Here is a 27,190-nt window from a genome sequence, read left to right as displayed (position 1 = left end):
AATTACTTTCAAACTCTTCATCATTTTCGGTATTATAACCCATCCAGTCTATATTGGTTCCGGAAAATCAATATTTTCAATTTCTTCGAACTCAACATATAACTCGATAAGTGAGACTCGGGCTCTAGTTTGATGGTAGGTCGAAAACATTCCTTGTATACTAGCTTTGTCAGCCACGTGCATTACTTGAAATTGAACGAAACCACCAAATACTAACACAGGCTACCTATATAAAATATTGGTCACTCTCTTCCGGCCTTGCTGACCTACACTCTGACAGAGTACATTCTTAAATCCTTCATATGTTATTGAAAGAGAAACAATAATAACACATGGATTCTCATACAAAAAACTCACACCCTCATGTGTATCATACAAAATCTGACCATTGAAATATATTTTTAAACTAACATAACTCTCCATTTTATACACTTATTACATTTACCCACAACTTATTTCACTCAACAAATGCAGAACAACTTCAACTGCTAAAGAATGAAGAACAACTTCACAGCTAAAGAAGTAAGAACAAATTCAACTGCTAAAGAATAAAGAGTTCTAAGTTCTCTGAAAATTTAAAGACAAATAACTTTGTGTTGTTCACTTTCCACTCTATTCAAGGTGTTTCTCGCATAATACTAGCATACCTTATATAGCTAATTTTAAATTTTTTTATTCATACTTGTACTAAACGTCACCACCATTTTGACCATTTTCAACAGTAAAATTTGTTTCAACACAAAACAGCACCGCCGTTTTCTATTTTTAAATTAAAAATTTTTTGCTTTCTAGACAAAACGGCAACAATTATGTTTATTTTTTTAATTATTTATTTCTAGCAAAACGGTAGTGCCCTTTTGATTTTATTTATTAAAAAAATTTAAATCATGTACAAAAGACGTTTTGTATCTTCTGACAAAAAATTCTTTCTCTCCCATAACAATGTTAAACTCACCTAAAGAAAAATATTAAAGAAAAACACACATTTTTTCACAATATTTAAAAAACTCAGCCACAATAACATACAGCATCGCGCGTGTAATAATTTTTGTTATTGTTGAGTCTGTTTGATTAAATTTTGATGGCAATAATATGGTTGGATGCATAGCCTGTTTCTAATAATAGTATTCTCTCTTATTGAGAGAGAAGAAAAAGGAAAGAGGAAAGCAAGTTACTTTACTTTAAAGCAACAGTTAGGGTTTGTGGAAGGAATCGCAGAAGAAAGGATTGATTGGCTTCAATGGGTGAGAACGGTGAGATTTTTCCTGATGATGTGATGATAGATATTCTGAAAAGGCTTCCAGTGAAATCTTTGATGCGATTCAAGTGTGTCTCAAAGAATTGGGCGAATCTCTTCAGAACCCCTCATTTCACGGCACAGCACCTTCGCCACTCAATTCAGAATCGTTTTCTTCTTCTTCAGAGAATTCAACGTTCTCCTACTTCCCCAGTGTGCTCCACTCCAACATCCTTCTGCTTAATTGGACCTGACCTCAGTGTTCACGAGCTTGAATTTCTCAATTTCGCCTCAAATGGCGCCAAGATTGTGGGTTCCCGCAATGGCTTGCTGTGCTTACGTCACACCGATCACGCTCTTTCCATTTGTAATCCAGCAACAAGACAAGTCACACAGGTACCTCGAACCCTAACTGATGTCAGGACTCTTTACTATTTTGGATTTGGCTATAGTCCACTTGTCAATGATTACAAGATAGTGAGAATTTGTGTATGTGAGTCTTATGAGTCTGATGATGATGATGATAATGAGGGTAATGATGGAATTGTGGTTCTTGATGACATTCATGTTAACCAAGTGGAAGTGTATTCCTTAGCTAGTGGGTCATGGAGACAAGTTGATGCTAGCAATTTGCAAAATTTATGTTTGGTATCGAATGCTATTGCCGCCGGTGGAGGCATGTTTTGGAAGGCCACCACGAGCTCCGAGCTCGAGTCCAGTCAAGATCCTGATGAATGTTTGGTTTCATTCGACATTGGACATGACATTTTTAGGTTGTTAAGAGGTCCTGAATCACACCCTTTGCCCACTACTTACTCCTCTACCTCTGTGCTAGCAGAATACAATGACAAACTTGTTATGTTTCATCAGTTTATGATGGGAAACTTCCATAATTTTATGATGGTAAATGGTGAATCTTCTCTGATTGACTTGTGGGTATTGGATAACACTCATACATATGCAGCTGAAGGGGAGAGATGGATTAAACGATACAGGGTAGGGCCCTTTTCAAGGATAGTATATCCAATAAGTATTTGGAGAGATCAAATTGTTTGCCACCGATTGCTCGAGCATGTTGATGAATCTGGTCTAGTGAAAACTACTCTATCCATCTTGAATCCTTACAGTCGTGAGTTAAAGAATCTACCAGCTCACAGAAATGAGAATTATTATGTTTCTTTCAACTATGCAGAAAGTCTTGCATGTAGCAAACATTCAGCTTGAACAGTAGTCTCCATTTTCCGTTCACAAGAGAGGCTTGACTTGTCTAGCTCCTGTAAAATACCAATTAGGGTGAATAGAAATTTCAATCTCGTGCATTTTGGATGGGATATTAGTTTTTTAATTGTGGTACACGGCAGACATCAGACTATCGGAGCTACTTGTTTCAATCTTTGTAACCTTGTTTTACAGGTTTGACCATGGATAGTTTTTATTGTTATATAATTAAATCTGTTTGCCTATCATTTTAGACTGTTGAACCTTTTAAAAAGGAATTTAGGAATGTATTGAAAAGTTTAAAAGTTTATTGGTATACGACACATTTTTTGGGAAACGGAAGATTGAATATTCATTTTGGTCCTTGAACTTATGAGAGTGCTCAACATATTGATGATTTATTTCTGAAACCTTCTAAACAACTCTTCTACTTTTTTTTTTTCCTTTTTTTGTTTGAGAGGGGCAAACTTGTTTTGAGTCCCAGTGTATCCGAGACATCATTGAAAAAGAAGCACAAGATATTTCAGATGCTCCTACTTTTATTCTTCCCTCTCAGGAAACAAGAATAATGTGGTTTTCATCTGTAACTATGTGCGCTCATCTTTGTCATTGTTCTTTATACTGAGTTAAGCACTACTTTTGAGATATGCCATGTATTATATTCAACTATAATTAACTCAATTTTCATGGATATTGAGCAAGAGATTTTTCTATAGTTAATTATTTGTTGACTTTGTGAAACTCTTTCCTGTGATTGAGTGGCGTTCCTTGCCCTCATTCAGTCATTTGATGCTCATTTCAACCGACTATGCAGATAAGTTTTTCTATTATGTGATGAGTTAAAGAGTAGTTGTACTTTGCTCACATTATTAATTGTTTTGGGAATTGTATTTTTTATACTTTGTTTATTGCCAATTCATCTACCCTATATACCAGTTAACCTATGTGGAGAAGAATCAAGAATGCATGTACCACTTATGTTATTCTTCTCAGGGAATAAGGAGCGACATAAAATGTTCGAAATTTCAATCTTCTGATTAGTGAATTATGTAGTAAATAAATTCATTGACATTTGGAAAATAGTTACATACATAAATTAGCATAAAAACTCTCCTGAACGGCTGAACCTTTGTAACCTGAAAAACGAAAAAACGTAAGGGAGAATGCGAACCTTGCAAAAGAATCTATATTTAGCCGTTGAAACTTGGTATTCAATTGGCACCAGTGGTCTAGTGGTAGAATAGTACCCTGCCACGGTACAGACCCGGGTTCGATTCCCGGCTGGTGCATAAATTTCTTTTAAAATTAAGGTACACAGAGACGTAGAGTTCTCGCTATTCGATACTCACTTTATTGGCGTCGCTCCATCTCATTAAATTGTTTGTTTGTGCAGGGCTTCAGGCTAACTGGTGTACAACAAGACTTTTTTTTTTTAATAGACGTTGAGATAAGTCTTTAATCCTGATCTTTACTTGATGTTTGTAACACCATACTTTAAGGGTGTGTGTGGTTGGCGAAATTATAAATAATTCCTAGGAATTGTAAGATAGGAATATCATATTCCTATATATTCCTATGTTTGGTTCAAAGTTTGAAAAGCTATTCCTAAGCAAGTTTGATTCCAGGGAATCAAAATACTATCATTTCAATTCCCACATTTCCCTTGGGTATCTTTGATTCCCATAAGAATGGAATCTTTATAATAAAATAATACTTGAACCACACACATCCTAAGAGTTATATGACTTATATCCCACCTATCCAAACAACTGGTTACTAGTTCTTGAAAAATTAGAGCAACTTTATATTTTTTTGGTGGAACACATGCGCAAAAAATCTTTTTGTTTTCGATAAATATAATTTCGCATTTTACAGATGCGAATAATAAAATTTCAAGATGGCACTCGCGCAAATTGGAAGAACAGAATAATTTTTAAACTACAGCAACTAGTGCTTTTCGCAAGAGTCTACATTATGGTGTACCCTTTTGATGATATACTAATACCCTTTATAATTGAATTTCAAATTCCGACCACCACAATTTCGAATATAACGTGAGACCAATTTAATCACCTGTGATAATTTTAATGTGTAAATTACAAAACTGGCAATTGCCTCCTACTGTCCTACATAGTCCACATTATGGCCATGCTCTGTAGCTAAGCTATACAAGAGAACGGGCTGGTACATGCATTCATATGATAGCTTCTAGCGAGGTCAAAAATTTTCCTGCATCTTCAACTTTGCATTATACAACACTCTTTTGACTGTAACCCAAACGATCAGTCAACTAACAGGTTTAACTTTGATTCTCCTCAAAGTCAAGTCCTTTTCCTTTTGCTTGATTTATTGCTGTGTTTGTCTTTTTCCCGCTTTTTGTCAGTCTTATGGCTTCTCTTCTCTTTTTCGGGTTTGACAACACTCTTACTGGATTTCACGCTAACAAGTCCGCCAGTGGGTATCTTTCCACCATTATTTTGTAACAAATTCTCAAGGCTGGATTCTCCATCTTGAATGGCATACTGTTGGATCATATCAGGAGCAAAAAGTGCTTCTGTTTTTGACTTCATGTCATCCTATCCAGTAATAAATAATCACGCAAGAGTTAAGAGCTACTTCAAATGAGAGGTTGGAGAAAGGAGCTATGGCCGTATGGGGATCCACACAAGAATATTCAACAGAATAAAGCAAATGAGAAACAAGCATACCTCAACTTGTTTAGCTGCATTATTTAGATCTTCATCCACAGAGACACTATGAGGTTCCATAACAATCTGGGGGCAAAAACAGATGAAGGGTAAATATGAAAAAGTAGGCACATTAGTGAGACATGCAAAGGAGAACCAAATATTAGGAAACTTTATACACAGCAGCACACATATATGACGAGTTCACTGACCAATTTGTGAAGAATTCTTCTGAAAGAATAAAGCTATGGAATAGACAAGGTAACATTATCAATAAGCTTACCTCTTTCAGTCGGGGCAAGGTTGATTCAATCTCCTTGGATGCAAGACCGTATAAATATTTGTAAAACTTCTTCATAACCTTTATAAATAAAGACAATATTTGTTGCCTTTCCAACTTCATTTGTTCCTATTAAATGAGAAGGGTACATAGAGGAAGTGAATCTATCTTTTGTGGAAGGAAAACAATAGGGAAAGATGTAAAACATGAAAACTATGTTTAATCATGACAAACAAGGTCGAGATCTACTGAAATAAAAAAAAAAGTTGAATAATTTTGAATTTTGATAGAGAACATGTATCATGATGAATCGTCAAATTACATGATTATACATTTTGAAAGGAGGACTTCAGTTATCTTACATATACAAGCCATACGGTGCCAACTAGTCATCTGAGTTATATTTCAATTTTCATCTAAAGAAATCAGTAAGTAAATAAACAAACCTCAATGTATGAAATGTTCTGGTTCTGCAGTCCAATGCACAGTAACACAGAAGCCTGGGCATATGACAATGTAACTGGAATCTTTTCTTGGAAGAACAGATGTGTAATGGTGGGAACAATATCTAAAATCTGTCCAACAAGGAGGGTCATGATATACTTAAAAGCACTCCAAATCATATAAACAGGTGTTGAGAATCGTACGTATTGGCACAGTGAATTGACCATATAATATATCAGATATTCAGCAGTATGTATATGGGGCACAAATTTTGGTCTTAGACGACCTCCTTGAAACCCCCATTCACTTATTCATTTCTTAATCATTATTTTCTTAAGGTGTTTTTCATGTGCACAAGATGAAATTCTACTTCAAAAAGGGAAATCACTGGACATCATCAGGGGAAAAATTTTGCTCCTTGTGAAGAACCTCTTTAATCTCCAAATAAAGCATTGAACATATCAAGGCACCACTTGGAAATTCTGGTTAGTAATATATGAGATCTTACCAGATGGAAGTCAGCTAGATTTTCAACATAAGCCTCCAGTCGCTTCATATCATGTGGTGATAGATATTCTCTAACAGATCCCAAATATTTATCAGAATTGGTCTTCCAAGGTTCTTGGTCCATGAAATTGATTTTTGGATCTATGATGCTGGATGAATTATCACAATATGAATAGAACAAGTATTTCAATGATGGCGATAAATATCAGGGGAGAAGAACCCATTGAGTTCAATGCACTCTAAATTTTAGTTGATGAGTATGTTATGCAACAGTCTTAGAAGTTTACGAAAAGCATAAGAAAATGAATCGCTTGACTTCCTTTCAATATCCAGGATCAAAACTATTAACTGTTGAGTAAAAGCATCTATATAATTTTATATCTTAAAATTTTCGTGGGGGAAATATCACATCAATGTTGCAAATTGAGAATGGAAAAAGATGTAAATTCCTAATACTAACCTCAGAGCAAGCTTGTATTCCATACCACGAAAAGTGGAAGCCAGAAGTCTTGTAAATCTTTGCTTAAAATCTACAAACAAAAATCATATAAAAATTAACAAAGTTAATGATCAATATTGAAGGCAAATCATATAGCATACTTTCTTGAATAATCTCTTCCAAGAGCTTAAACTATTGCGTAAAGGTACATAAATGGCTTTATATTCAGCACCCTCCCTCTCCCCAACACACGGGCACAAGCATCTTATAGACTTAAAAGTGTGGGCTATGCACAGACCTATACTATGCTATATTATAGTAAAATTTAACTTTTATTTAGAAAATTGGGTGTAACAATGATTAAACTGTAAACCCCATGACAATAGAAACTTATGCAATGTCATGAATAGGCAAGGAGGCACATAAATGGTTCTATATCCAGCACAAAGGAAGATGAACTCGCCTTCATAAAACGGACCAAAAAACCCCCATTGATTTGATCCATCAACTTCAATTTCATCATTGTTCAAAGGTTTCAGGATCATGCACGTATGCTCACCAGTCACAGCATTCTGTAAAGTAAACATATGTCATCTGTAAAATAAATTTCATTATTATTGTCTGCGGCCTAAGAAAAACTAAATCTTAACTGGAATCTGGCCAATGTAGAACGGAGCAAATGCATGCTTTCTCCAAAAGCGAAAAAGGTCCAAGGTTAACCCAAATGAGACGCCAATGTAATGGAGCTTCTCTGGCCGTCTTTCACGCAGATGTACCAGCAAATGAGGAAGATTTGTTCTAGGCTTTATATTTTCTTCAAGCAACGAAACCTGTATTGATTATCATCATATCATTAAAAAGGCTAAGCATATAGAAACATAAAGAGAAATTGATAAACTCAAGAAAAAACAATAACAAATCAAATGAAATCTGCCATTTTTGATCCAGTTGCTGCCAGTCAACTGTATGTTTTAACTCAGATACCAAACATTACCCTAATGTTTATTATAGGAAGCAATTAAGAAGGCCAGGATACATAAGCAAGGACCTGATCGAAAGTACTTAATAATGAGTATTTCTTTACTATCTCTAACTATGAAATGCTTTAGTAATATCCTGAAAACAAGTATAAGCAACTAATTGAAGCTTTCGCACTAGTGGCTGTCAGCAGGCCTATAAAAAAGACTCGGATAGCTCCAATATCCCGCTATGGCATAAATTAACTTCTGATAAAGAAATGAACAGAACTAATCTGTACATAATACATATTGGAGTTCAGCAGAAATATACCTTCTCTGCAGCTTCTGTAACTCTAACTTGTGGAGCTTGCACTTCATCTTCAACATCGATCTCAGAGATGGGAGTAAGTTGTCCTTCATAGTAACTGTAAAAAGTAGGCAATGCAAATGATCAACTGAATCTACGTTAAACATTTTTACATATTTTATATATAAGACTAAAATGAGTGCCCTGGCCCCTGAGACAACATCTTTCAAAGCAGAGTATCAATGTACTGGATCTGGATGGTACCAAAACAAGCTAAATCATTTTCCCTGGCGGACCCATGCTTAAGGCTAGAAGCTTATCCCATAAATGAAGAAGCAGCTCTCACCACTAGAAACTCTAATCACCAGGCCCCATTCCAAGGCAACACCTTAGACTAAAAAAAAATGGTAACTTGATGGAGAAGTGTAATTAAAACAACACAAATATATTTTCAGAATTATAGTACTGCACCATTTAATACAATTCTAATTATAAGAGATATCAGCACCTACATTAGCTCTTGATTAGAATAATAATTGACTGGAGGCTGCAGCAACATATTTTCAACTACACAGTTGAACCAAGGCACACTAAAACCAAATAGATGTAAAAATAAACTTTTGAAGAACGCTTTAAGAAAGTTAAAAAGAATAAGGAAAAGAAAGCTAAAGTGAACATCAATTGAAGCAAGGAGGCAATCTGCTCTCACCGTATTAAAAGGTCAACTGCTTGTGAACCATATCCAAGCTGTAAAAGAAAGATGATGAAATGTAAGAGGGTGTCACGCCTTTGGAGAATCAGGTTAGTAACAGAAAGATATGCCTTCATACAGAATTACCCTCATGGCACTTGGGTGTGTAGCAATGCGTACAATACGAGCACCAGAAAGTGAGGGGAAAACTGTATCACGAAATTGCTCACAGAATTTCCATGGAATTTGATCCCCAAAAGGCTGATGACCATCACTCAAGCTTTTGATTGCTGACTGGCGAGATATCTGCCCCTCAAGACAGACCTGTAAGCTATGAATGTCAGAAATCACAACAAATGGACGTGCAAGCTAAACAGAAATAGGAGATAAACATAACAAGAAATTACATACTAAAACTAACACCAAGTAACTGCTGGTACAAAGTAATACAAGCTTCAAAGAATCACAGCCATTTGCTAATGCTTGTAGCTACACAGTTTTTACCCATCACAATCAAGCAAGAACAACAAAATTTATGCTAAACAAATGAAACTTCACACATTGATATTGAAACTTCATAGTTCGTACAATGATATCAGCTATCACACGTTAATCTGACGAGAGGCAAAGAGCAGATAAGGAGAAAATTGCAGATCCTAAGGTCATGTTAAAACAGATCATGTGAAGATATGTAACAAACGAAGACAAGGATAATTTATGCCAAAGATGCAAACCTGGATGACACACAAGATATCAGGAAGTTGATTCTTTGATTCGTCAACAGGTCCTGTAATTTGAATAGTATTATATATCTAGTTCAAGCCACATCAATTTAAACACAGGAAAAATAACTAGAAAGGAAACCAAATCTACCAAGTAATACAAATAAGTGGTGTGCTGGAGCATCTGCCATCAGCTGCAAATCATTTGGAGAATTTTTGTAATGTGAAGCAACATACAAGGCCATCATTCGCTGCAAGAATATCAATATATTAGTACAGCAAATAAATACAGGCATAATTATTTATCATTCCAGCCAAAATCATCAGATAATTCTGGTTTTTACCTGCAAAAACAATTCACTATCTTTATGGTAGGAAAAGAGGGTGTCCCGATTAACATAGTATAGATCACACTCACTGGGTGGAGGTAACCTAATTGCAGAACGAAGAACCATAAACAGAGAGGAAAAAAGGATGGTCCAAGTTTCCAATATGATATGAAAACACTGGATATAACCTGCTAAGATTAGGGATGGCACTTGAAACATCTAAGCATAGTAGAGTGTTAAGCCAGTTCTCTATGGGATCTCCAGAAGCATATCTGATGGACTCATTCAGTTCTATTTTCTTAAATAGAGAACCTGAAAGATAGAACTCATAATTCAGCAAATAACAAGCATGCACATAACAGTCAGTAACAGTTGTTGAAAAGCAATCTTGATCCCCTTCAACTGCACCACCTTTCTCAGCATAAAATGGCATGCATATTATATATTTAAAATTGACTAATAAAAGCTAGAAGAACTAAGTACCAGAACCAGATCCCTCCGTGCTCTTGGAAGATACATGGCTTTGCTCTTCTAGTTGGTGCAGAAGTTTTAGCGATAATGAACGCCCAGTGCCTTCATAACTATCCATGAGTTTCAAGAGAAATAAGTCTTCCCATAATTAAGTCACATCAGAAGTTAGCTCTATAAACAATAGGCACAGCAAACTTCATTAAATAAAATGAAAAACAAGGCATACCCATTAACTGTCGATGACAGGAAGACAAGGTATGGCCCGAGCAAAGACTTCACAAGCGGCAGTGGAATGGCAGCTGCTTCATCAATAACCAATAATTCAACTTGAGAAAGCTTTTGATGCTCGTGTGGGAGTATATACTGAAAACCATTTAGATGAAAACACAAGTTCAGAATCATGTTTACAATTTTTTTATATATAAAAGAAGATTACCATTAGGGCTGTGAGAGGAATAATACAATATAACGGTAGGATAAAAGATATCCCTTATAAGAGGGAAAAAAAAAGGAAAGAAGTTATCAATGTAGCATACACATCCAAATTTATACTTATAGCATTACGTAAACATTAAGTTTCCTTAACATCAAGACATTTATTAACGTAAAAGCATCTGCATTACAAAAAAATTTTACCTGAATTGTTTGTCTATGATGCTTGTAAATGTTAATCCTTACAGTAGTAGCTTTCTTGAATTCAGGATTTGCGCTTTGTACCACATCAAAATCAATGTGTTCCTGTTTACATAGGAAAGAGCAGCACTTTCGAATTTAATCAAGTTTTTATACACAAACCAACCGAAAGGCAAGAGGTTGGGATTCAAATACTATAAACAGTTTTCAGGAACATTCTATTCTCACTCACTCCTGTTCCCAAAAAACATAAAGTTAAAAGGAGATAATAAGATGCAAAATCAATGTGAAGTGATCAATCATTTGGTATCCTATTGACTAGAAAAGTAAACAGTTAGGTACACTTATAATATGAATGTGGAAACTTTAATGTTTTCCTTGGTCTTCAAATGTATTGCATGGAATGGAATTTAATAGGGAAGTTTATTACATTTTTTTGGGGAAGAGAGAAAAAACAAATAAGTGGCAAATAAGCACGCCATAACACTCGGTATAGGGAATAATTTCTCAGACATAAATAATACATATTATTAACAGAATTCACTATGTATAGTTGAAAGGATATGTTTTCCAGCTCCATTACTTACCTAAATTGACTAATTATATGCACATGTTTTTGGTCAGACTATCAACACACCATTATCTATCTCACTTGTACATATTAGTTCACGCTTTCCCTATTTCTCTTCTGTTCTCTTCAATATACTCATTTTTAAGATGAGAAGATCCCTTGATTTCTTCTTGGAAAGCAAAATAATATTCTCTTTATTGCAAAGTTTTCCTAGACAACCATTTGAATAAGAAAGTAGATGTAGTCCAGAAGTTGATATTTAGCAATTAAGAGATGTTGGATGAACCGTTAGGATATCTAATATAAATGAAAATGTACAAGAAAGGTACTTAGGAGTTAGGACGCCAGTCCATTACCTAAATCTAACTGCCCATTTGCCATCAATGCAGATTTTGCAACTTGTTTCTTACTAAAGCAATGAATAATGATAACAGCTGTAAGTGAAGTGAACTAGTACCTTGTACTCAAGTGCCTCAAAACCTTTGCATATAAATTCAAACAAGGTTTTCAAGTTCTCTGGGCTTGGTGCAGTTACAAAGATATTTGAATACCTACATAGGCAATCTTACAATCAGATCCAAACAAAGTCAACATAAATATGAGCAATAACTGTATCTATAAGCATCAAAAGCACATACCCCACAGCAACAGCTCCAGCAATTGATAAACCAAGAGCAGCTGATTTCCCACGACCACGAGCAGCCAACAATGCAACAGTGCTACGAAGGGTCTTGTCCAGAACTGCGTCCAGAAATGTGATGACAGCTTTTCCCTATTACCAAAAACCATGTAAAGCTTGCATCCACCATAGAGGAAAAACTACTTTGATTAACCATGGTAGACAATCCAAGGTTGAGTTAACACAAACCTGGTCCAATGTGCAACACTTCTTAATCAACGGTCCAACCGGAAAATCTTCATTGAGTTGTTCTTTAAGGTTTTTCAGGTCCTGCTCTGCTTCTGAGAGTCCCTCAGAGTCCTGAAACATCAATTTAGAGGCACAAAATTAGATAGTTAATAGTTTTACTTGGCAGCCAAAAAAGGAGAGAAGAAAAGAGCACATGGTAAATTAAATGCTTTTGGCAACATCATAATAAAAATTTCTCAAAATTTTCACAGAGCACAGAAACAAAAAGGAAACAGATAGTTATAGATGATATCATAGTACCTCCTTAACAGGAACTGGGCTAATAGACCTAATATGAGATGAAATTGGTAGTACATTCAACTCATCGTCCATGACCACACATGCCTTGCAAGAAGCAAATGATAATAAAAAACGCTCATTAAAGCGCCCAGTAGCTTCAGAGTGAGATTCAGTCCGGAATCTATCATGGACATCCTGCAACCAGTGAACAACAGAAAATTTGCATTTTGTATGACTTAACCGAAAAGTAGATGTTTAAAATTCAAAATAAAAACAAAAAGAATAAAAGAAAAAGTACTTAAACATCAATTCTGATGAATCTGTGTTCATACCATCACCATGGTGTAGAGACTGGTAAGTGAGGATAATGAACGAAGCAGCAGAACAATTAACCCTCCTCCCTCAACTGTTTCTATTGTTCTTGCTAGGAGATTAGGTGTCAACGCCTCGAAATCCTAAAAGGAAAGACAATGGCGAAATTGATGCATCTCAGTGGGGAAAAAAAAGAGACAAAAGAAAAAGTAACATGGAAAGAACAACAAAGAAAATTAATAGGAAGCATAAGATACCTGGAGTATACACATTCCGAAAGTATTCCCGAGAATTCTTTCAGAATCCTTGTATAAACAATAAGTTAAACCCGTACTCTCTAAAAACAACGAAAAAGGATCAACTTTCTCAGGATCCAAAAGCCCCTTATGCATCAATTTCTTAACCTGCTTAGCACGTTTCTTCCTATGACTGCATTCACAATGATCTTAATCATGTTAAAACCATGTCTACAACAACTCAAACAGAACATATACACTGGATATTACCACAACTAAATCACATAAAAACAAAACCAAGGCATCAATTATATATGCAGAACCTGCTGAGTTCAAGTTTGTCCTTGTAACACCATAAAACAGTTGGCCTGGATTTGATTTGGGCCTTGCTAAGCATGTAGTGAAGATTCACAATCTGCACACATTAAAGACTGTGTTTAGCACTCAAAAAAGAGAGAAAGAAAAAATGCAATGCCTTCTAATTTCCTTCACGGTATAAAATTAAGCTTCCAAAACCGTATAAAATTCGGCAGAACCTATCACTGCACTACAGAAGGAAATGGCGTGTGTAACAGAGACCTGGTCACGTGACTTGTCGCCGATGATGACGAACATGGACCTGTGCCTTGTTTTGACGCCATTCTCTATGAGATTTCTGATTCGTTCGTCCACTTTCTTCCTCATCTCTTCTCTGCAGCGAAATTGAAGTTTTCAAATGAGTGATTAGCTCACAAGGAGAGAGAGAAAAAAAAAAGAGCATAGGAGAGATTACGATAGGAAGCAACAAGACCTGACTAAATAGACGGTGGAAACAGCGGTGACACACAGTGGCGTGCGTCGACGGCAGAAAGTGTGTGTTGAGGAATGAGGAACGTTGAATATGTCAGTTGGTATTAGGGTTTATGGAGGGGTTAACTTCGGTTTTTTCATCTATAATAAAAACTAAAAAGAATAAAAGTTAAAATTAAAATAAAATAACAAGACCAACCGTCATGTCTTGGGGTTTTTTTTTTAAATAATATTTTATTTACCAAAATATATACTTTGTAACATTTTTACCAAAAATCTATTATATTTCTTATCAACCGAACTGGTAAATAAACCAGTGCAGTAACTGGTTCAACGGTTTAGTGGTTCAACCGGAGTTTAACCGATTTAGTTAAATATAAAATAAAATTATTAAAAATTTAATATATAAATTTCAAATATTCAAACAATAATTTCTAATATTTTTATACAAAATGCAACAAAAAAACATATCACTGATTATCATTTTAAAGTTTAAACTCATGAAGAATAACATAAATAAAAAATAAATAAAAAGAAACTATTCTAAGCTCTGGTAATTTTCTTCGGCTTTAAAGACTCAATCTCCATTTAGTGAAGAATTCTCTTTAATTGGCTTCAGCAGAGTTATATTCAGAATCAATTCAATTTTCATGCTTAAACATTACCATTTATGCACAATGAAAACTTTAATGCAATCATAGCATTTCAAAGACATCAGGTATATTTACATCTGTGGATTAGATTTTCTGCAGATACCAAACCAAAGTTCCATCTCTATCAATGTCTATAGTAACAAATAAAAATCATAAACAATTAAACAATGACTACCATCTCCAACCCCTCTTTGGATCCACACCCTGCAGTTCTAGAACAGGCTTGCTATCAAGAAAATCATCAAATTCATCATCCAGTTCTTCGTTCTTTCCATCATCATTAATCCTATCATTTAAGCCCTCATCATTGTCACTTTAGTTAACAAAATCTCAAGCAGCAAGCCTATGTGGAGCTTAATTAGTTTGAAGGTCTTTAGTAGGGAAAATGTAAGGCTAAATTATTTTTCAAGAGAAAGATGTCAAAATAAACTTTTGTGCTAATAGAAAAATGCTTTGCGGAGAAATGCTGTGAAGAATTGTAACAATGAATTGCTATCTTACCCACTTACCCTCTTCTAGCTACCCATCACCACCAGTTAGCTGAACACCCAACAACTCAAGAAATTGACAAACTGTCAACCACTCAACGACGAGGACAGAGACGGCGAGTGAGGAGCAGAGAAGCAGAGACCACCCAGCAAGACTGGCGAGGAGGCAGAGAAGCAGAAATGACGCACGGCGAGGAGCGGAACAGCGACGACCCACGGCGAGGAGCAGAACAGCGACGACCCACGGCGAGGAGCTGAGTAGCGACGACCCACAGCGAGGGGCGAAGAAGCAGCGACGGCGCACGCAGTGAAGAGAGACTGGGTTGAGACACGCAACGAAGGAAGGGGACGACGACGGAGAAGGGGAATGTGGGGGCTGTGCGGGCTGCGGGTCTAGGGTTCTTTTGATCTTTCAATTTCAAAGTTCAAAGTTTAAGCTGGAAGAGGAAAGGGAGGAGTGGCGGCGTGGCGCTGCGTTGGGGAGTTTTAGGGTTTTGGCCATTTAGGGTTTTTTTTTTTTTTTTTGTCAATAAAGGTCAAAACGCGCGTCGTTTTGGAGGGTGCACCAAACCGGAAAATATCTAAAAAATCGGCTGGTTTCATTGGTTTATCGGTTAACCGCCGGTTTATCCGGTTTTTTACCGGTTTTTTGTTAGTCGATTTTTAAGGCTAATCAAACCGTTTTAATGACCGGTTCCTAATTAATCTAACCGAATCGGTTGGTCCGGTTCGATTTCAAAACTATGCACACCACATATGCAAACGTCAGTACGTCACCACGAGTATAAACGTGATATGGCGTATTTTGTCTTATCTCGTTTACAGTATAAACGAGATACATACAATTTTATTTCATTTACACCGTAAATGAGATAAGACTAAATGCAGTCTATATATACAATTCGTTTACAATTTGGATAGGTTTTTCATTCATTTCTTCAATTGTCCTCTAACTTCTAACATCTTCTAACTATATTATCGACTTATTTGGTGAGCATGGCGTGCACAGATGCACATGATCCGGATATCAATCGACTGAACGTGACATGACACAGCGTGTGGGCAGCCGACTTCTGAGGTTAGTGTTGTTTCTTTCTGTTTAATTATGTTAGAGTATATATGTGTAGCCATACTTAGGCTATGTTTGGTTGGAAGGAAAGAAATTGAGTGAATTTTTTTTTTTCTTAGTTGTGTTTGGATTAAAGAAAAATAAAAAAGGAAGAAATGTTATAAAAAGATAATTTTATCCTTGTATTATTCATTTTTTTCTTCTAATTTTCTTTCTTCAACCAAATAATAAAAAATAATCTTTTTTTTTCATTTCTTTTTCTCTCTTTTATTTCCTTTCCATTTCCTCTCAAACAAACATAGTCTTAAGAAACTTTTATAGAATTAGTATACAACACATTAGGGATGGACTTATGTGTAATCAAGAGGGGCCATTTGCCCCCACAAAATTTTTTAAAAAATAATATATATATATATATATATATATTTGTCCCTTTTATATTATATTAACTGCAAAATAAAATATAAATAATTTTTTTGTTAATTTTTTTTTGTTAAACTTAACATATAATAATAATAATTATATTATTAAATTTGAGTTAGTATAACAATAAAAAATAAATAAATAAACTCAAAAAAAAGTGATAATTAATTTTATTATATTAGTTAATTGTTAATAATTAAATTAAAATTTAGTTTTTTAATTAAATACAACTCAAATTATTAGTGTTTTTTAAAAAAAATATTTAAGATAAAAATTATATTATCTATATATTAATATACTGTATTAATATCTATTATTAAAATAGTCTTGATTATAGTAATTATTTGGTTAAAAAAATTATTTATACTATAAAGACTATAATAAATAGATTTAACAGTTAAATACTTAAATATGAGATAACAAAAAATAAAATAATTTTTTAATAATATATATAGAAAAATAATATTGTCATGTTAAAAATAAAAAAAAAAAGTCATTATAAATTATTGTTTTTATTATTTGGAATATTATACTGTGGGTAGTTTTTATCAATATGTATAGATAGTTATAATTTAAACTTTGAATATATCTAAACTAATTTGAATTGATGGAGTGATCAACTTAGTCATCATTCTCTTAAGCAAGTGTTGGGAGTTCGAATTTCATCTCGTATGGATAGCAATTCATTGGCCAATTACAGACTCTTAAATAAAATTCAAAGTCATAATAGATTAGCCCTTAACTTGTTAGGTATTGTGGGAAGCCAAAAAAATATATCTATACTTAAATTTTATTATATTTTGCCCCACTATAAAATTTTTCTGGGTCCGTCACTGCAACACATGTTTGGTAGATAAATATATTGTTACGAAGGATTGATAGAATATGATTTTAGGTATTAGTTAAATTAAATTCTTAAGTAAATGTTATTCATTTTGTTTATATTTAAAATAAGTTGTTAAGTAGATGTTTGGTGATTAAATTATTAATTATTTAAATAAATGTCTTTTAAGTTAATTTATTAACTAGATGTTTATTAATTTAGTTATTAATTATTTAAGTCAATGTTTTTATTTAAATCAATTTATTAACTACATATTTATTAATTTAGTTATTAACTACATGTTTATTAATATTGCTGGCAGTACACATGGTACTTCAATCGATCTGACTCCACATCTCAGTACTCAACATTTCTGCGAATGCTGTAATTCTTCACTTGCATCATTGCATCTCTGCTTTTGAATTTATGGCCAACCTAAAACTCCACACCATCATCTAAGTTGTAATCGTCTTCACCCGTATTGGAAAATGGAGTTTTCTCGTGCATCGCGTCCATATCCAGTGTTTGATAATAACTGGGTACAACTGATAAAGTCGGAATTGGGTGCGGGACAGGCAAAAGATACCAAATTGATGGCTCGACTAGCGTCTCTGGTACAAACTCCTCCTCCTCATCATTTTCAGAAGAACCAATGTCGTTGCTATCCACAACATACTCCTCGTTGGAGTTCTCACCATCAACGTCCATGTCTTTCACTGGACTAGCAACGTGTAGTGGTGGTGGTGCGAAAAAAGGGTCGTCCTGCACAAAATCCAACTGGCCAGATCTACTACCATCGACATCACTTACCTCTGAAAAAAGTTCCATCACTTATTTTGCCATGATTCTCCCATGAATGTCAAACATGAGACGCACATGTTCGTCGTCGTAGAGCCAAAATAAACGAAACTGATACCCTACCCTACCGATCTTTTTTTTTTTTCGCAACCACCAATGCTACCCAATATCAGACTCTTCAACTCCGACAAAGAACTTACTTGTGAGGTACACAACATAATGGGATTTTCGCACTCAAGTATTACGCCAGCATCACTGTTTTTCATATGGCGATTGGGATATATACTTACAACCACATATCCACTACTACTAGACATTTTGGCTTATTTTTCGAAAGAAAAACAGAAAAGAAGAAGAAGTGAAATGTTTGCGGAGAATACAAAAGGTTGCACATCCTTTTATAACTACTAAAAATTTGTCGGAACGTATCTCATTTACACTGTAAACGTCATATATATTCACGTATCTTGGCTTTCTTTTTCAAATTCTTTTAGCATTTTTTTTGTCAATTTTAAGCATTTTTTAAAAATAAAAATTCATGTGCAGTTATTAATATTAGTAGTTAAAAATTATTAGATGATTTAAATAATTTAATTAAATTATTATATAACGGTTCTCAACTATCAACTTTATACAAAAACAATCTGAGCTTCTACCTTTTTTAATTGTTACCTTATAACTTGAATAAAAAATTATTATTTTAATACTATCGTCTCTTTTCTTTTAACGATTGTTATTGAGCCCAGCAACTAAATTAGTAAATTATTATTATAACAAAACTGTACTTTTTATTTTTTACACAAAAAGGTGAGTAGTTTCTCTAACACCCTTGTAAATATATAACATCGTTTTAAAACTTTTTTAATGATTTAATGCTGGTTCTTAAAATCTTTTTTTTTTAATAATTTTTAATAAAATCTATTGACGATATCTTTGTTTTAATTGAAAATAATAACTAAAACTGACATGAACAGAAAATCAAACATATGAAACGTTATTATGTTTACCATATTTTTATTTTGTAAGATTGTTTGATGGTAACTTACCTTCAGCATATCCTTACTTTTTTTTTTGTTGGCATTTCGAATATCCTATTATTTTCAAGAGTCAATATATATGACAAAAAGACATTTTTAAAGATGTTACATTCTAATATTTTCAATATTACAGCTTATGGGACTATTTGTGGACGATTTGACATGACAACCACAATTAGAAAATTAGTTACACAGTTATCTAATTAACCAGTACTCTATGTGCTTTATTTAGACATTAACATAGTAATCATACAAGAGAACCCAAATTTGGCACAAATGTTATTGATCATTCAATTTCTAAAGTCAAGTTACTCCTACAAAAGAAGTTATCATTCTCGTTACTTTGACTAATATCTACTATACTTTAGTTGCAGGCTCAACAATGGCTCTACCCAAGTTCCTCATGTGGCCATTTTCTTTGACATGGTTGTTTCTGGTTCATTGGCAACTACATCATGTGGAAGGGGCACCAGAACCAGAGGCAGTACCAGGTATCGGTATCAATTGGGGCTTACTTGCAACTCACCCCATAAATCCTCCCATTGTAGTGAATATGTTGAAGGACAACGGCATAAAAAAGGCCAAGATCTTCGACACGGATCCTTGGGTTGTGAGTGCTTTCACTGGCTCAAACATTGAACTCATGGTTGGAATTCCCAATGACCAACTCAGAAAACTAGCTAGAGATGCCAATTATGCTCATGACTGGGTTAAAAACAATGTCACAAAATTCGTTTATAAGGAAGCGGTCAACATCAGGTATACTAATAATTACATTTTTAATATTTTATTCCATAACCATAGTTTTTGTCAAAGATTTATGACTATAACTAATAAAACTGGAAGAATATATAAAGAGTCCGCAAAGATAAAAAACGTTTCTTTGATTGATTGAAATTTATGAAAGTAAAACTAAATATATATAAAATATTTGTTTATAAAAGATAAAAAATAAGATAAAATAATAAAAGTTAAAATTGTAACTAAATTTATGTATTCTGTTGAGCTGAATTTGTAAATTGTAAGATTTTTTTATTGTTGCCATGGGCTACGACGAAAGAGTGATTTAATAAAAACTTTCTAGCTATTGCTGATATAAGAATATGGTAATGCAGATATGTATCTGTTGGAAATGAACCATTCTTGAGAAGTTACAATGGTTCATTCGTGAATATCACATTTCCAGCAATGCAAAATGTTCAAAATGCTATTGACAAGGCTGGTTATGGAGACAAGATCAAGGTAACAACGGCATTGAATGCCGATGTGTACGAATCTAAGACAGACAAGCCATCCGACGGCGAGTTTCGTCCGGATGTGTTTCATGCTATTAAGGAAATTGTGCAGTTTCTTGATGAACATAACTCACCATTTCTTGTTAACATATACCCTTTCCTTAGTCTATACCAAAATGAAGGTTTCCCAATGGATTTCGCATTCTTTGATGGCGTGGCAAATCCAGTTACTGACAATGATAAAGAATACCACAATGTGTTTGATGCAAACTTTGATACCCTTGTTTGGTCATTGAGAAAGATTGATCACTCTAATGTGAATATAGTTATTGGAGAAATTGGATGGCCAACTGATGGTAACAAACATGGTACTCCAAGTAATGCAAAAAGGTTCTACCAAGGGTTCCTCAAGAAAATGGCTAGTAAAACAGGAACCCCTCTTCGGCCCGGGCCTATGGATGCATATATGTTCTCTCTTTTGGACGAGGACGACAAGAGTATCGCCCCCGGAAACTTCGAACGCCATTGGGGAATTTTTCGATACGACGGGAAGCCTAAGTTTGAGGTGGATTTTTCAGGTAACGGAGAAAATAAAATGCCTATTGAAGCTAAAGGTGTCGTCTACCAAGAGCGTAAATGGTGTGTGATTAAACCCTTTGACAAGTCCTTGAACATGAGCAGTTTGCCAGGGGCATTGAGCTATGCTTGTGCACTTGGTGATTGCACAAGCTTAGGTGCTGGTTCTTCTTGTGCAAATCAGAGTGAGGATGGGAGTGCTTCCTATGCTTTTAACTCCTACTTCCAAATAAGTGACCAAAGTGTTGAGGCATGTGATTTCAAAGGATTGGCCAATATTGTAACAGATGACCCTACAAACGGAACTTGCTTCTTCCCTATACAAATTGAGAGCAGTGGAAACATGCTTACAACTTTACTCATCAAGGTGGGACTTTTCGCTGGTTTTTCATTGATTTTCTTGACATTTATGTAGAGGCCATAGTTTAGTTAGGCAGGAGTGGATTAGTAATAAGAGATGTCAGTAGATTGTACTTTTTAATTGATATAGTTTTTCCTTCTCAACGCAACATAGAAAGATTTAGTAATAAATGCTTGAAATGCCATTAGATATGTAATGTAATGTAATGTAACCGTTTCAATTACCAGAAGAATAATATAAGACTAGAGTGAGACCTGTGCTAGTAAATTAACGACAGTATATAGTATATTTTAAAAAATATTATATTATTGAAAAATTAATTAAAATATATAAAAATTAATATTAAATTTGATATATTTTTATTTAAAATATTTTATAATATAAGAAATTTTTATATTAAAATTGTATGGCGCACCGTTAACGTGATTTGAAAAATTAAAAAAATTAGTTTCTAATCTTTTAATAAATTATATATTTATCCCTTTTAAAAATTTAATTATAGTTAAAATAATAACTCAAATTAAAAGTAAATATTCAATTAAAATGTGATATATCATAGGGATAATTTACATGTTATTTTAAAGAGGATTGAATAGAATTCACCTATTTTATTTGTTGTTTTTATTTTTATATTTGTTTTAATTAACGGACTTAGTCTTTTTATATGGTGTTTGTCCTTTTTTATTTTTTGTTGTTATTGGAGTTGTTTCTTTCTTCTTTCTATCATATGTTCTTGTAGAGACATATTTTTTTTAACTGTTGACTTGTATATATTTTCTTATCTATTTTTTTTTTCTGTTTCATCTTTCTATATATGTTCTTCGTCTGAATATGTGTCTTAGATTCATTTACTTTTTTTTCGTTAACTTTTTATAATTATGTCATCTAGGTCTGATGATATTAGTGTTAGTGAAGTTGGTTCCTATAATAAATGAAGAATATAAATGAGCAATATAAATGATGTTTTGAATAAATGAAAATTTTGTTTTGTATTGCCTATTTTATTTGTTATAATAGGAGTTGAGTTTCGGTAATTTTTTTTTTGGGACAAATGTCTTAGTAATAGTATATTATTGAGAGCATAGTTAAAATCATTTACTTTGACTTCAAATATAAATGTGAAGTTGTATAAATGTTTTAGGGGTAAGTACTGTTTTAACCCCTAAAGTTGAGCATGAAAATTGAAACCGTCCCTCATCTAATTTTTTATTTAGAATCGTCCTTAACGTTTTTTTCGTATTAAAATTGTCCTTTTAATTTTTTTGGACAAAAATACCCTCACCACTACCAACACAATTACCTCATCCACCACCACCACCACCAACACCAACACCACTGCCACAACCAGCATCAACAGCACCACCAGCACCACCACCAACACCAACACCAACACCAACACTAACACCAACACCACCCCCCACCCACTGCCACTCCATCACCATCTGCATCGCACCAACCAAAACTTAGAAAATCAACATCATCGTTATCTTCATCAGAACCCAGAGCTCAGATCCAGAACTCAAACTCAGAAAAACAAACCTAGAACTCAAACTCAAAAAAACAAGAACTCAACTCAGAAAATCATCATCATCATCAGAATCCAGAACTCAGAAAATCATCATCATCGTCATCATCATCAGAGTTCTGGAGGAGGAGGCGGCGAAGACGAGGGCGAGGCGATGACGAGGGCGAGGATGAGGAGCAGAAACGGCTCGACGAGGAGGGCGAGGCGCGAGGGGACAGCGGCGGCGCGAGGGCGAGGCGGTGATGACGAGGACGAGGAGCGGCGTCGGCGAGGAGCGACGAGGAGCGGCGGCGGCGAGGACCCCTTCTCTCCCCCCTCCTCCCTGTTTCTCCCCCCCCCCTTTTCTTTCTCTCCCCACCCCCCGCTTCTCTGTATCCCTTTCTCTCCTTTCTGTCAGCAACGGCGACGGCAGCTCCAAACTTCGCCGGCGCCATCCCCCTCACCTCTTCTCTTCCCTTTCCCTCCCCTCCCCTCCCCCTTTGTATACCCTTTTCTCCCCTTCCTCCCATGCGTTTTCTTCCCCTTCCCCCTACCCAACACGCGTTTTCTTTTTTTTTTTTTTATAACTTTTATTATTAAAATAGGAATAGGGGTAGTTTAGGAATAACATTAAAAAATTATTAAAAAGGACGATTTTAATACGAAAAAAAACGTTAAGAACGATTCTAAATCGAAAATTAGATGAGGGACGGTTTCGATTTTCACGCTCAACTTTAGGGACCAAAACAGTACTTAACCCAATGTTTTAATTGGGATGGTGCTTGAGTGTCATTGCTATCTTAGAGTGTAATTAGATTTAAGGTAGTTGTACCTAATAATTTTTTTACTTCTCTATCAAATAGTACAAAAGTTATTGTAGCACTTTGATCTAAAACATTTAATTTAATTTTGAATCTATAATAATTATTGAGTTAGTAATTTATAATTTGATGAGTATTTTATAATAAGTATAATTTGATAGAATTTGATGAAATTTTTTATAATTTAAATCTGTAATACTTATTTTATGCTGTAGCACAAAAATTCCATTTTTTTTGTATTATTTATGAATTTTTTTTACATCTATTTATTTTTCTTCTTTTAGTGTATATAGTTTTTCAATAATATCTATAATAGTAAGAATAAATTTTTTTAGAATATTTATTGTGTGTATATATAATATATTGAATAAGCTATTTTTAATAAGAATAATTTAAATAGCATAAAGTAAAATACATGTTAATAATATTTTATCTTGTAGCACAAAAACTTTATTTTTTGTATTTTTTGTAGGTTTTTCTTTGACATCTACTTATTCTTCTTCTCCTAATGCATATAGCTTTTTAAGGACATCTATAGTAGTAAGATTAAAAATTATTCTTCTCCTACTTTATTTTGTGTGTGTGTAAAATAAGTTTTTTTAATAAAAATAATTTAAATATCATAAAGTAAAAATATCTATTAATATTTTTTTAACTCATTTTGTCAGACAATATTTTAAGTAATACAAACTCAAAATAGTGCTAAAAAATTATTAAAATTGATTCTTTGATTTAAATAACATATTTAAATAAGTATAATTATAAGTATGTTAAAATATATAGAGAGACAAGCAGACAATGGTTCGGACCATGCTCCTTTAATCCTAGATTCAGACCCCCCAACCTGAAAGACTAAAAGAAGATTCAAGTTCCAGGATAGATGCAATGGTGTGGCGAGTAGGAAGTAAAGAAGATTGTGAAAGACGTTTGGGGACTAACCTTTGAAGGCTCTCCGATGTATTCTCTAGCACAGAAGCTCAAGCAATGTTGACACAGACTAGTACAATGGCAGCATCAATCTCGGTCCAATTCTAAAATACTAATAGAAAAAATAACCTTGCAGTTGGAAGCAAAAAAGGCCGAGGGTATCTTTGGAGGTAGCGAGTTGATTGAACTTGAGAATAGATTAGAGGAAGAGATGGAGAGAGAAGAAAGTTATTCGAGGAAGAAATCTAGAAGTCAATGGTTGAAAGAAGGAAACAGCAACACAAAGTTCTTCCATCAAATGTTCCAATCTAGAAACTAGAAGAATAAAATCTGGGGATTAGTTGGAGAAGATGGAGAAGTCGCTTCTGATCCAGCAAGTATAGCGAGGGTGGCTGAATCCTATTTCCAGAAGATTTTTATGGCTACTAATCAAACTGATTTGGAAATACTTTTTGAGGATTTCAAACCTACGGTTACAACTAATATGAATCGTAGGCTACTGAGACCAGATTCACTTGAAGAGACAAAGAAAGCTATGTTTAGTGTTTACGCTCAGAATACTCCGAGGGATGATGGATTCACAGCCAAATTTTATCAATTTTTTTAGGATGTCATAGGTAATGATGTGTAAGGGGTGTTTGTAGTTTCTTTGGAAGTAGAAGAATTTTAAAAAGCTTCAACTACACTTAGATCTATTTAATACCCAAGATTTCGAATGCCAGAAATATGTTATAGGTCAGACCTATTAGCCTTTCATCAGTCTTTTACAAGATTATGTCAAAAGTATTTGTTCATAGACTATAATTATTTGTGAATAACATTGTAAGTACTAATCAAATTGCTTTCTTGAAAGGAAGGTTAATATCTGACAGTATTCTAATAGCTCATGAGTGCATGCATTATTTTAAGTTAAAAAAATCAGATTTGGGGAATGAAATGGCTCTAAAGCTGGATATGAGCAAGGCCTACGATAGAGTGGAATAGTATTTTCTATGGTTCATTATGGAGAGGATGGGTTTTGATGCTAGATGAATAGCATAAATCAAAGAACTGGCTTCTATTATTTCTTACTCTGTACTTATGAAGGGCCAATCTTTTGATTTTTTTAGGCCAACTAGGAGTATTCATCAAGGAGAGCCCCTATCATTGTATCTTTTTTTCTTTTGTACAGAAAGACTTTCTTTTCTGTTACACAGGGTAGAGCAAAACATGATTATTCAAGGAATTCAGATTCACAAAAGAAGTCCGACTATTAACCACATTTTCTTTGCAGATGACTCCATTTTATTCTATAAAGCATCATAAGAATAATGTACTAATATCCTAACTCTACTCTATGACTATGAGATGGTTAGTGGACAAAACACTCCTATCAACTGTACAAAGATTTAAAAATACCACATTTGGAGCCATAAAAAATAAAGTACAAAAGAAGGTACAATCTTAGAAGAGAAATCTATTGTCAGTAGGTGGAAGACATGTCCTGATTAAGGCTGTTGGAGAAGTAATTCCTGTGTATATCCTATCCTGTTTTAAGTTTTCTGATTCACTTTTAGATAAGATTCACAGAATTTTAACACAATTTTGATGGAGTCAAAGAAGCACCGAAAGGAGAATGTCATGGATTAGTTGGGATAAAATAATAAGACCCAAAAGAGAGGAAGGATTGGGTTTCAAAGACTTGCGTGTTTAAAATTTGGCTCTACTTGAAAAACAATTTTGGAGGTTGGATGTTAATCCTAATGCATTACTTAGCAAAATATTAAAGGGTAAGTATTTTAGATATAAGTCTTCTTTAACTGTAGACAAAAGGACTAACCCTTCATGGGGCTGGCAAAATCTCTTAGATGATAGAAAAGTGGTGAAAAAAAGATTGTTGTGAAGTATAGGGTCAGAAGATGATGTTAATGTTTGACAAGAATCCTGGATGCCGCCCCCATACCCATATTATATCAGTCTTAACAATCAATCCAGCAACAATATATTTTCAATAATTAATAGAGTAAATGACATATTGACCACAGGAAGAAGATGAAATAGAAAGCTTATCGAATTAATTTTTTCCCCTGAAGTAAGTACCTACATTCTCTCCATAAAGCTGAATAATAACGGCAAGGACTCTCTTATTTGAGTCTTAAACTCGAAGAAGCAATATGATGTGGCGTCTGGATATGTGGTGGCGTATGGCTTTACGCATGAGCCGATCAATCAACTACCTGCAATCATGCAAAATTCAAGAATCTGGAAAAATATTTGGAGCTTACAGATACCAACAAAGATAAAAAAAAAATTTGTGGAGAGCTGTGCATGAAAAATTACCTGTACTGAGCCTCATCGACCAGCGTTTCCAGTCGACCCCACCTTTATGTCCCAGATGTAGATTAGCCCCGAAAATTATCATTCACTGTCTTCGATAGTGCCGCCCTGCTTAGGAAGTATAGGGAGCAGTAGATTTGAAGTTGGTGTCGCCATTGCAAAGTGTTTTCTCCTTTGTGG

General features: G+C 34.3%; 3 protein-coding genes and 1 non-coding gene across 16 annotated transcripts; 3 read left to right on the top strand and 1 right to left on the bottom strand.

Annotated features, from left to right (window-relative positions):
* Nucleotides 1-875: 875 nt before the first annotated feature.
* LOC112733217 (putative F-box protein At5g62660) lies at nt 876-2,792 on the top strand. The gene has a single exon (XM_025782108.3). The coding sequence runs from the start codon at nt 1,241-1,243 to the stop codon at nt 2,459-2,461; it is 1,221 nt and encodes a 406-aa protein (XP_025637893.1). The 5' UTR covers nt 876-1,240; the 3' UTR covers nt 2,462-2,792.
* An 881-nt stretch (nt 2,793-3,673) lies between these two features.
* On the top strand, nt 3,674-3,744 carry TRNAG-GCC (transfer RNA glycine (anticodon GCC)). The gene has a single exon. It is a non-coding gene; the product is annotated as a tRNA-Gly (tRNA).
* A 696-nt stretch (nt 3,745-4,440) lies between these two features.
* On the bottom strand, nt 4,441-15,622 carry LOC112733215 (RNA cytidine acetyltransferase 1). Of its 13 annotated transcripts, none has more exons than XM_072212452.1 (29): nt 15,142-15,598; nt 14,808-14,918; nt 13,981-14,132; nt 13,770-13,881; nt 13,514-13,605; nt 13,212-13,383; nt 12,975-13,097; nt 12,664-12,837; nt 12,364-12,474; nt 12,134-12,267; nt 11,953-12,046; nt 10,928-11,029; nt 10,518-10,654; nt 10,304-10,401; nt 10,009-10,132; nt 9,836-9,923; nt 9,643-9,742; nt 9,504-9,556; nt 8,917-9,093; nt 8,788-8,825; nt 8,103-8,196; nt 7,463-7,642; nt 7,276-7,384; nt 6,834-6,903; nt 6,375-6,522; nt 5,869-5,997; nt 5,426-5,551; nt 5,164-5,229; nt 4,441-5,031 (listed from the first exon to the last, which is right to left on the bottom strand). In XM_072212452.1, exons 4-29 carry the CDS (start codon nt 13,872-13,874, stop codon nt 4,777-4,779), a joined length of 3,099 nt encoding a protein of 1,032 aa, XP_072068553.1. In that variant the 5' UTR covers nt 13,875-13,881; nt 13,981-14,132; nt 14,808-14,918; nt 15,142-15,598; the 3' UTR covers nt 4,441-4,776. The 13 variants fall into 13 exon arrangements, with proteins under 13 accessions (XP_072068553.1, XP_072068558.1, XP_072068554.1 ...); XM_072212457.1 differs by having other exon boundaries at nt 6,375-6,444; nt 15,134-15,587; XM_072212453.1 differs by having other exon boundaries at nt 15,134-15,585.
* Nucleotides 15,623-19,652: 4,030 nt separating this feature from the next.
* Nucleotides 19,653-21,542, top strand: LOC112735372 (glucan endo-1,3-beta-glucosidase 8-like). The gene is made up of 2 exons (XM_025784913.2): nt 19,653-20,029; nt 20,386-21,542. The coding sequence occupies exons 1-2, from the start codon at nt 19,653-19,655 to the stop codon at nt 21,494-21,496; spliced, it is 1,488 nt and encodes a 495-aa protein (XP_025640698.1). The 3' UTR covers nt 21,497-21,542.
* The last annotated feature ends 5,648 nt before the right edge of the window (nt 21,543-27,190 follow it).

This window comes from Arachis hypogaea, chromosome 13 (genome assembly GCF_003086295.3).
Source record: "Arachis hypogaea cultivar Tifrunner chromosome 13, arahy.Tifrunner.gnm2.J5K5, whole genome shotgun sequence".
Taxonomy (NCBI): Eukaryota; Viridiplantae; Streptophyta; class Magnoliopsida; order Fabales; family Fabaceae; genus Arachis; species Arachis hypogaea.
Note: the sequence above shows the minus strand (reverse complement) of the source record. Positions and strands in the feature narration are given on the sequence as shown.

Excerpts from the sequence above, each read along its gene's own strand:
- LOC112735372 (XM_025784913.2), top strand. The coding sequence starts at position 19,653 with ATGGCTCTACCCAAGTTCCTCATGTGGCCATTTTCTTTGACATGGTTG. Across the intron at positions 20,030-20,385 it reads AAGGAAGCGGTCAACATCAG|ATATGTATCTGTTGGAAATG; the intron begins GTATACTAATAA and ends ATGGTAATGCAG.
- LOC112733217 (XM_025782108.3), top strand. The coding sequence starts at position 1,241 with ATGGGTGAGAACGGTGAGATTTTTCCTGATGATGTGATGATAGATATT.
- LOC112733215 (XM_025782105.3), bottom strand. The coding sequence starts at position 13,874 with ATGAGGAAGAAAGTGGACGAACGAATCAGAAATCTCATAGAGAATGGC. Across the intron at positions 10,133-10,303 it reads CACGGAGGGATCTGGTTCTG|GTTCTCTATTTAAGAAAATA; the intron begins GTACTTAGTTCT and ends TCTATCTTTCAG. Across the intron at positions 7,643-8,102 it reads TTACAGAAGCTGCAGAGAAG|GTTTCGTTGCTTGAAGAAAA; the intron begins GTATATTTCTGC and ends TAATCAATACAG.